The sequence below is a fragment of the Mchenga conophoros genome, linkage group LG7 (genome assembly GCF_057382185.1).
Source record: "Mchenga conophoros isolate Kocher_MC1m ecotype Shallow Benthic linkage group LG7, M_conophoros_male_GT1.1, whole genome shotgun sequence".
In the NCBI taxonomy this organism is placed as follows: Eukaryota; Metazoa; Chordata; class Actinopteri; order Cichliformes; family Cichlidae; genus Mchenga; species Mchenga conophoros.
In genome coordinates, this window is record NC_140532.1 from 1,644,395 (window position 1) to 1,655,087 (window position 10,693).

Sequence of the window (10,693 nt, forward strand, 5' to 3'; positions counted from 1 at the left end):
AAATGGTGGAAGAAGTATTAAAATCCTTACCCCCTCGAGACCGCAAAAACGCCCGCTACATTATGCAGAAATTAGCGGAGGGGGGAGGAGGATGGACAAAGAGGGGAGAATTTGTTTACAAGGGGGATGCGGTGCGGGGTTCGCACATGATCGATCTATTTAAAAACCTCTCCCTCTCTTTTAAAAGTAAAAACCAAACGCGACCGAAAGGATGGAACGCGTTTTTAACTACTTTGGTCGAATCAAACATCCCCTCATCCTCCATACATAACCGTCGAGCTCGCGACCAGTACGCGCGTCTTAAATCTGTGGAGGAGGAGGAGGGAGTACAGACACCTGCGCGAAGGGGGAGAAAACCCTCTCGGGTCAAAAAGATGCTTTCCCCGACCTGGACCTCTATGTGAAACAAACGTTTTGTTTTTTTTTACAAATGAAATAAAAAACGCTGCAACAAACTTTTTTTTTGTTTACGTTTCTTTATTCGATACACGCATCTTTAAACTTTTGTAAGGAGCACGCCCCGTGATGACCTCTGCGAGAGCGAGCGGGGCAGTGTCCTTTCAGAAAGTCAGACACCATGTCATCATTTTTAAACACATCGTTATAGTACAGAGAAAGTATTTTACCGACGGATAACCCCTGAGCCTTGTGACATAGATAAAAAATGCAATGTTGCCCGCAAACGACAGACATAGGGTGCTGAAGCTGACGATCATGATAGAGTATTTTGTCAGAGCGGTCTTCCAGAAACTCTGAGATGACCGAGGGATAGTGAGCAAAGTCGGGAGGGAATCCGTAAGAGTCAAAAAAAGTGGAGGAACCGTCCCTTTCCAGAGTCAGAGCCAGCCAGTGTTCTCCCCTCAAGTGCGAGGGGTGAGTGTTTACTATAAAGTAGGCGGGGGGTTTAAAGTCGCGCCTCAAAAAGGCCAGCTGGTCCGAGGCCCAAACCCCGCAGAAAACGTCTCCCAAGGCGCGATGCAGAATGTGCTCCAGCTGAAGGTTATCCATGTATTTTTTTTTTTTAGTAATAATCCACCAGCACCTGCCTTTTAGAGTCAATCTCCAAAATGGAGTCGTAGCAGGCGTATACTATGAGAGTGGTGGTCTGAGGCAAAGGAACTCTGAATCTCATCTCCAGCCTCAAATTCCCGTTGGAGACAGGAGACAGGGCGTCCGCATCCTCGCAGGGCTCCAGATTAAAGGCAAACAGGGCGTACCCCTCGTTAAATTCCCGGCGGTCGATGCTCAGAGGCAAATCTTTGAGGTGTCTCCCCGTGGCGGAAAACGTGGTAAAACTCCCTGACCGAATTTCCGCGGTCAAACTGTGGCTGGAAAGCTTTGGCGGGCACCTGCCTGCCGTCCTGACACAACGCCAGATACTCCACGTCGTTGTGTCTAAAGTGGCGACATGTCCCTCCTCCCGGTGAAGGCGTCGTGATGAACCATGCCCAGGACCACGTATTTGGGCATGGCTCCCAGAAAGAGATTCTCTTGGTTGCAGATCCTGGAATTTTCAGGGATGGAGTAGGTTTTCACAGAAACGCGCGAAAGAGGATAGAGGGCGTTTCCTTTCATCAGGGCCGCGGCGTGCCCCAGCCTGACGGCCGGCGAGACCGTGACCTTTTTAACGAACAGAGAGGCCGAAGTTATTTTCAGGGCAAACTGCGAATCCCGAGTTCCCATCAGACTGAAGGCGTCGCTGTTGCGTATCAATTTAATTCTCAAATCCACAGAGTTCAGCAGGAGCCTCTCGCAGAAGAAAATATCTGCGTGGAGGGGACCCAGCAGGTCCACTTCTCGCGACTCGGCCGTGAAAACGGCTCTCTGTTTTAACCCTTTGTTCGGCCCGTTGCTTATAACTATAGAATCCATGTCTCCGGCCGTGTCTTTGTAAAACAGACTGGCGCTGAATTGACTCTTTAGAGTGTCTTCTGAAAAGTTGAGCAGCGTCTCGATCATGGCCCTGTAAGGATGGGTGGCGCTGGACTGTGAAATCAAATGATCCCCCAGAATAACGTCGCACTGACTGAAAATTGTATTGAGGGGGTAATTGATGAGCGCTACCCCGGCGTCGGGCGGGATGTCGCTCCCGTCCCTCTCCGTAATTTTCACTCTCAGATGGAGCATGGTGTCGTTCAGATCGAGATACTTTTCCCCGTCTCCGGGAATGAAAAATTCAATGGGTGAGTTGTCGTTCAACGCAGAGAGGGGCTGACATTCTTGATATTTTTTATCCTCTATAGATAGCTGGGTCATGGGAGCCGAAAATAGATCCAGTTCGGCCAGGGTGCATTCGGTAGATTTCTTGTGTAAGAGAGACTTTTTTTTTTTTTTCTTCTAAAATATGTCCGAGCTCCGCTGGGGGTTCCTTCTCTTTCCGCCGCCGGTCTTGACTGATTTAGTTTTTACTCCGGCACTTTTATTCTTAACCCGCTCGCCCGGAGGGCGTTTCCTCTTCCTGCGGGAGAGGACCATCATGCCCCCCGCCCCCTCCTGGCGAGGCTCGGTCAGCTTACCCATCACTCTTTTCACAGCGTCTGTAGCGATGTTGGTAGCGGCTGTTTTCAGGTGAGGTTTAGCTACGGCGAACCCCGATTTGAAGAGAGGAGACACGAAACGAAACAGCCTGGAGAAGATGGATCCTATCCCTCTGCCGTACATCACGGGGGCTCCGTAAAAACCCGGAAGGGATCCGCCCACCTGACCCTCATAATATCTCACAAAACGGTGGGGGTCCTGTGGGAGACGCGCCGCCATTCTCAAGCCGGTTTAAAGTGCTTGACTATCGTTTTCCCGTAAACAAAATCCACGAATCTGTCGCGGTCCGTTTTAATTTCTACGCGTATGGTTTTAATGTATTTTTTAGATACGCGCAGGTAATGCACCGTGTTGTGTCTGACGCTCACCACGTCTCCGTAATCGCCTTTCACGTTCAGCACACTCAGTAGTGGCGAGTAACTGTCACCGACCGGTTGGTACTGAACGATGTCGGTGTAGAGAAACAGGTTATATACGCCCGCGCTCATATCGCACGGATAGGGGGTAGAGCGCTTCGTCAGAGTCCACCACTCGTTCGTTTTCAATCCCAGCATGTAAGCCAGAGGAGGGAAGACCTTTATTTTATGGCTCCCGTCTCCTTTGACATCCAGACGTTTGGTGATGTTGTTGAAAGAGGCCTCGAAGGAGGGGTCGTACTTTTTGATCGCCGGCACCAGGTGATCCAATAGATCTTTAACGCGTCCGTAATGACCTCCCCTGCCGAATTTTAAAATCACCACGGGCTGAGCTTCCTCCTCCGTCGTCCGCATCAGCTCCAAGTAGGAGGCGTCCGACGGTAGATTGTACCAGGTGTGCGGATAAATAAATTCGCAGAGGCCCACGGTCCATTCTCCGGTCAGCTCGAGGGGTTTGGCCAGATCCACCGTGTAGCAGCCGCTGGTGTTATCTTTAAATAAGTCCTTGCTGGCGTTGGAAGGCAGGGTCACGTAAAACCCATCGGACTCCATGAGAAAATTAAAAGAAATGAGCCGAATGATCCGAGGGGCCTCTTTTTTTATACGCCGACCACTTCCGAGGCTTTCACCCAGCTGTTGAATTTATCCGGCCAGTTTTTCCACTTGACAAAAACCTGTTTTTCGCCTCTGACTGCGCGCCGCTTTAAAATCTTCTCCACATGAAACGCTTTGTCCTCGGTCAGTTTCACTTTCTGCAGCTCGGGCTCATAAAACGATCCTTCGATAGGTTCCCAGTCATAATCTTCTAGCTTATACACGGGTGGCGAGCGCCGAAGGACCCGGATCACAGTAAAGGTTTCGTCCGTGAAACTCTGTTCGTATTTTTTATCAAATACTCCTCTCAATTTGGATATTCTCACCAGATCACCCCTCTTAAATTTCATCTTTATTTTAGGACGGGCGGGGGTCGTTCCGTACAGGTTACGAAACACTCGATCCGCGTTCTCGAGGCTTACCTCGGCAGGTGCCATTTTAATGCTGCTGTGATAACTGCGGTTATAACCTTCTAACAGATCGGGCAACACCTCCAGATAGCGTCTGGTATTGTGTGCGGTGAAATATCTCCACATTCTCGTTTTCAGGGTGCGGTTAAATCTCTCCACCACCGAGGCCTTTAGGTCGCTGGCGGTCGCAAAATGGGAGATGCTGTGATTTTTCATCAGAGCTTGAAAACTCTTGTTGAAAAACTCTTTTCCCGCATCGGTCTGTAAATTTTCCGGTATTTCACTCTCTCTCAACACAGACTCGAAAGCTTCAGTCACTTCCGAACCCGTCTTCTTTTTCAGGGGACGGGCGTAAGCCTTTTTTGAAAATACGTCTATGACGGTTAATAAATAATTAAATCCGTCGTTGTATTCAGACAGGTGTCTCATGTCGCACAGGTCGGCCTGAAGCTGCTTCAGGGGTTTGGTCACAAACACTCTATTTCTCTTAAATCTTACTCGCGCCGGCTTGTGTAGAGTATAGGCGTCCTGCTCAGATAAAAAATCCTGCACCTTGCGGACATCTACTTTTTTACCGGTCTCATCTTCTATAGCACGTCGGAGTCTATCTACCCCTCCGAAACTACCGGGGTGAAGGGGGTCGTAATACACTTTTTTCATCTCTCTTTCCTCAGCCATCTCGTCTTCTGATAAAAAGCCCGTCTGCGTTATAGCGTCGCAGGAGTCGGCTTTTATTATTTTATTCAAAAACCAGAGATGAATGTTTTTATTTTTTATTTTATTTTATTTTTTTTATTTTATTTTATTCGAAACCAGAGGGCTTAATGTGCAGAAAACAGGAATACATTATTCAAAAACCAGAGATGAATGCTTTTTAAATATTTTTTATTCAAAACCAGAGGGTTTAACATGCAAAAAACAGGAATACATTTTTATTCAAAACCCTGAGATAAAACACACTTATAGAATCAAACAGGAATACATTTTTATTCAAAACCCTGAGATAAAACACACTTATAGAATCAAACAGGAATACAATTACAAAAACTTTTTTTTTTTTTAAAAAACCTGAGGTAAACATGCTAAAAGGTTACAAACAAACAGGATACTTTTTTCTTTTAAAAGCAGCATACACGATTAAAAAATGAGGTAGGATTTTAAGAAACAGAATACATGATTAAAAAAAGCAGCATACATGTTTTTTCGTTTTGTTCTGTTTTTTAAAAAATAAAGCAGGATTAAAAAACGAGGTAGTTTTTTTTTTTTTTTTCTTTTTAAAGAAAAAGAATACATGATTCAGAAAACAAGGTTGCATGCAGAATAAGAATCAGTACCCTTTGTAGCACTCTGTGACCAAACGCAGTTCCCCGATTTTAACTACGTCTTGACCCACCAAATTGTCATAAGCATCGGTGATGGCGTCAAAGACTTTCCTCACCGATTTCAGCTCATAAGATAAGATAAGATAAGATAACTCTTTATTGTCATTGCACAGTCATACATAGTACAGTAGTACAATGAAATTGGAAAAACTGTCCTACGTCGGCACTACATATAACACAACACGACACGATATGACACATCACAACGTAACAAACAACACAACACAGTATATTAACTTAGTATAAAAAAGAAGAATAAGTGTATGTGTATTGCACACTGTTATTATTGCACATTAATTATTATTGCACCTTGTTATAAATATAAATATTATTGTTATCGTTTTAAACATTGTTACCTCCCCCTAAAAAGTCCAGGGAGGTATCCATTCAGGTCAGCTATTTACATTGATCAGGGCTATTGCCCTGTTGTAAAAGCTGTCCTTGAGTCTATTTGTTCGGGACCTCAGCAGCCTGAACCTCCTGCCAGACGGCAGCAGCTTAAACACCCGGTGTCCTGGGTGTGTGCAGTCCCGTAGGATGCTGCGTGCCCTCTTGAGACAGCGAGTGCTGTACAGGTCCTTCAGGGAGGGAAGAGGATGTCCAATGATTTTTTGTGCCATGTTGATGACCCTCTGGAGTGCCTTTCTGTGTGCTGTGGTGCAGCTGGAGAACCACACACCGATGCAATATGTCAGCACACTTTCAATGGAGCAGCGGTAGAAGACGGTCAGCAGCTCCTTCTTCAGGTCCATTTTTCTGAGGATTCTCAGAAAGTGGAGACGCTGTTGGGCCTTCTTTAAGACCGCAGAGGTGTTAGAGCTCCATTGGAGGTCTGTGTCTATGTGCACACCCAGAAACTTGAAACTGGAGACCCTTTCCACGCACTCCCCGTTGATGCTGACAGGCTGCAGCTCGGACTTCCTCCTTCTGAAGTCAACTACCAGTTCTTTTGTTTTGGTGGTATTGAGGTCCAGGTTGTTGTCTGCACACCAATCTGACAGCCTCTGAACTTCAGCTCTGTATGCAGTCTCATCTCCCCCTGAGATGAGCCCCACCACAGTGGTATCATCTGCAAACTTGATGACTGTGTTGTCTGGGTGGGAACTAACACAGTCATGTGTGTACAGAGTGTACAGTAGGGGACTCAGTACACAGCCTTGTGGAGAGCCGGTGTTGAGGCTGAGGGCTGAGGAAAGATGAGGCCCCACTCTAACTCTCTGTACACGGTCTGAGAGGAAGTCTCTGATCCAGCGGCAGGTGGTGGAAGGAAGTCCAATTTCCAGCAGTTTATCTATTAGTCTGTCCGGGAGTATCGTATTGAAAGCAGAGCTAAAGTCAACAAAGAGCAGCCTGGCGTAACGGCCCTGCACTTCCAGGTGAGAGATGGTGGTGTGGAGCGTTGTAGCAATGGCATCTTCAGTTGATCTGTTAGCTCTGTATGCAAACTGGAGCGGGTCGAGTGTGGGTGGCAGGCAGGACATGATGTGACGTCGGACCAGTTTCTCAAAGCACTTCATTATAACAGGTGTTAGAGCAACTGGTCGGTAGTCGTTGAGGCTGCTAATGTTAGTACGCTTTGGCAGTGGGACAATTGTGGCTGACTTTAGGCACGGCGGGATGCAGGACTGGGACAGTGAAGTGTTGAAGATCTTAGTGAAGACCCCAGCCAGCTGGTCTGCACACTCTTTTAGGACCTTTGCGGTTACCCCATCTGGTCCGGTGGCCTTCCTGGGGTTCACTGCCCTCAGTGTGCGCCTCACCTCATATTCCTGCACTATGAGGCTTGGGCTGCTGCTGTCCGATGTTTTTGCTGCTGCTGCCTCTGGTCCCTTCACCTCAAAGCGTGCGAAGAAGTGGTTCAGCTCCTCTGCAAGCTCCGCGTTACCCTCAGTCAACGTGGTATTGCCAGGTTTGTAGTTGGTTAAGTGCTGAACTCCCTGTCATACCTGTCGTGAGTTGTTGGTGGTGAAGTGGTCTTCGATCCTTCTCTTGTACGCTGCCTTGGCCTCTCTGATGCCTCTTTTCAACTGAGATCTGGCTGCACTGTACTGCATACCATCACCGGATCTAAAAGCGGCGTCACGTTGCTTCAGCAGGACCTGGACCTCTTTAGTCATCCAGGGTTTCTGGTTGGAATACACCCGGAGACGTTTGTCCACAGTGACACTGTTGACACAGAAGTTAATATATGAGAGCACTGATGTTGTGTGCTCTTCAAGGTCCTGATGTTCGAACACGCTCCAGTCCGTGTTTTCAAAACAGTCCTGCAGCTGATGTGATGCACCTTCTGGCCAGGTTTTCACAGTTTTTGTGACTGGGGGGGCTCTTCTCCTAATGGGAGTGTATGCAGGGATCAACAGCATGGACATGTGGTCTGACAAACCTAGATGTGGTAGAGGGGTTGCTCTGTAGCCTTTTTGGATGTTGCTGTAGGCTTTATCCAATGTGTTTTTCCCCCTCGTTGCAAATCATGAAGCAGAGTCTCCGCCACCGTCCCGACTTTGACGTCATCAGTCTTGATGTTGCGGGCTATCAGCAGACGTTGAATGGAAGGGACAAAGCGAGGGGTGAGCAGTTTCTTTCTGATGTTGTAATAGTTGTCGGAGTAAAAATCATCCTCCAGGATTTGCAGACACTCGTGTTGTCTCTGGCTGGGATGATCGATCTTACAGCCGTTGCATTCCTCGGTGCGGTACTTGTTGATCACCAAGTTGACCAGATGATACACGGCCGTTTTCACAGTGTTGATGAATAAAGAAGACGCCCAGCCATCCATCTTGTCGGCATGCTGCTGCTGTTGCTGCCGCCGCCGTCGCTTCAGAGGTCCGTAGTAGCCGGGAGTGTCGGGTACCAGCTCGCCCTCGTCCGAAAAACTGATCTCCTCATCGCGAAGCAGGGGTGCAGAGTCCATCTCTCTCTCTGAGCTAAAAAAGGCTTTTTGAACGGGCTTCCTTTTTAAAACAGAAGGAAGGGGGGCGTGGTCCGGGAGGGGCGGGGATTTTCAAAAGCTGAGAGATTTTCTCACTCCTACAGCGTCTCTCCAGCAGCGGCAAGTTTGAAAAAGAATTGTAATATCCTTCCTCACTTGCAGCATTCTTACGACCCACTCTTTGGCTGGTAAAACCATCATGCTGCGAAATAAACCGCAGTCGGGGTTGAATTTCTCCATGACAAAAATGTCAGGCGCATCAGACTCATCCGTCGAGCGCAGGCTGGCACGCATTCTCCATCTCCCCGTGGCTGTGGTTCCTGAAGACCAGACGGTTGACAAGATTGTTTTAGTCTTGATCAGTTCCTCGTCATTGAAGCGTATGCCCCCGTTCCGTGGTGGAGGAGGGGGAATAGCTTCTTCTTCTTCTTCAGAAGCTTTTTCTGGAGCCGGGGGAATGTTTTCTTTATTCTCAGCGGCTGAAGCAGGGGTTGCTTTCTCCTCTTTTTTTTCAGGAGCTGGGGGAACATCGTCATCTTCTGGAAGTTTTTCAGCCAGGGGCTCATCATCTTCTGTAATGGTGTAGAGATCATCCTCATCAGATGATTCATCCGAGGAGGAAACATCTTCTACAGAGAGGGTCTTTTCTTTATCCTCATCATTCTCAGCAGCAGGGTCAGCATGCTCTTTTTCATCAGAGGAGTCAGAAGGAGGGGAAGGAGGATCTTCATCGTGCTCTTTTTCATCAGAGGAGTCAGAAGGAGGGGAAGGAGGATCTTCATCATGCTCTTTTTCATCATTCTCAGCAGCAGGAGGATCATCATGCTCTTTTTCATCATGCTCTTTTTCATCATTCTCAGCAGGAGGATCATCATACTCTTTTTCATCAGAAGGAGGAGGGGGAGGAGGGGGATCTACCTCTCTCCGGCGTCTTTTAGGGGCAACATCTTCCTCTTCCGGAATGGGAAAATCCTCGTTAGCCTCTCCGATAACCATCGCAATCAGCAGCTTCAGCACGGCCCAGTCACCGGAAGTCAGCTTCACAATGCTGCTCGACTCCATCAAGCTCTCTCCTTCATTAAGCTGATAAAGCCAAAGCTCTCCTACCTCATATTTGAATATGTAGCCCCACTTTCCACAGCCCTCAAAAGGCAGAGTCCATTCTCCCCGCAAGTTTCTCGGTGCTGGTATTTGGCTGCGGAACATAAAGACGCTCTTATTTCTCCCTTCTTTCCGCGGAGCGGCAGTTGCTCCGGATCTGTTACTGTAGACGGTGACGGGGGTATCGCTGATAATCGACGAGGACCACTCGCTGCTGCTGCCCCCCATGCTCGAGGGTTCGGGGGAGCAGATTTCTTCACCGTCCAAGTACACAGGAGCGCTGCTGGGCTGCAGAAGGAAATCCATCTTGCGTCTGTGCCTTAGAAATTGTGACGGACTCCTCCTCTCTGCTTTTATTCTCCTCCCATACCGCAGACCCTCCCTCCCTCTAAAAACTTTTTTCTTTTTTTCCCAACAACAGGTGCCGCGCTTCCGGAGGTTTCCCCCCTCCCTTCTCAGGATGCAATTCGTCACGCTTAGGGGATCAAATTACACACTTCCGGGGGGGAGGGGGGAGGTCAAAAGGTCATGATTAGGGCCATCAATCAAATCGGATCAAATTTTGTCATAAACCGTATGGGAGTATCTCTCTCATGGTCTCGGAAGTGAGACACTGGACTATAGATTCGGCTTGCTCTTCAATGCATCCTGCAAGGTCAACGAGGGACAAAACCAAGAAATAGACGCTCTCAGAATTGCTGTAATGCAACATCGTGTAGCACTGGACATGATCCTGGCTGAGAAAGGAGGATTGTGTGTCTTTTTCAACACCATCTGCTGCACCTACATACCAGATAATGTACATTCTTTAAACATGGCTTCAGATTCTAAAGAGACTGCTGATCGGCGTTGGAGTTTTCCTGGTTTTATTTTATTTTATTTGGCTTTTCTTTACTTGTGTTATTCCTTGTTTAAAAGCTGTAATTTCACAGATGATACGTTTATCACTCACAGCATACGCAGATGTACCACAAACCGATGAAGATCATGAAGACTTCTTTCCTATTTGTAAGATGAAGATGACGTGCAACTAATTATGTAGTAACTGAAAATGTGAAAGACAAGTAGTTACTTACTGATGACTTGTACATTTCATTTTTTTTGATCAACAGGAGGGAATGTCAAAGGGAAATTGTTTTTATATAATGTGATCAGCTTCATGAAATGTGCTTTTTATTGATCACTAAGCAATCTACATGTCTACGTGACTTTTCACCTAATAACTTTTGTGATGATGAACTTATTCAGCTACTAACCGCTTCCTGTTTTCAGAGAACAGTTAGATGTAGAGAAGAGAAACCTCAACTCTTTTCCGAGAACATA

The 10,693-nt window shown here is 47.3% G+C and overlaps 1 protein-coding gene across 1 annotated transcript; it reads right to left on the bottom strand.

Annotated features, from left to right (window-relative positions):
• Positions 1 to 1,021: 1,021 nt before the first annotated feature.
• LOC146569280 (uncharacterized protein F54H12.2-like) lies at positions 1,022 to 2,256 on the bottom strand. Its single transcript, XM_085281356.1, has 2 exons — positions 1,409 to 2,256; positions 1,022 to 1,361 (listed from the first exon to the last, which is right to left on the bottom strand). The coding sequence occupies exons 1-2, from the start codon at positions 2,254 to 2,256 to the stop codon at positions 1,022 to 1,024; spliced, it is 1,188 nt and encodes a 395-aa protein (XP_085137482.1).
• Positions 2,257 to 10,693: the final 8,437 nt, after the last annotated feature.

Excerpts from the sequence above, each read along its gene's own strand:
- LOC146569280 (XM_085281356.1), bottom strand. The coding sequence starts at position 2,256 with ATGACCCAGCTATCTATAGAGGATAAAAAATATCAAGAATGTCAGCCC. Across the intron at positions 1,362-1,408 it reads TTCACCGGGAGGAGGGACAT|GACGGCAGGCAGGTGCCCGC; the intron begins GTCGCCACTTTA and ends GCGTTGTGTCAG.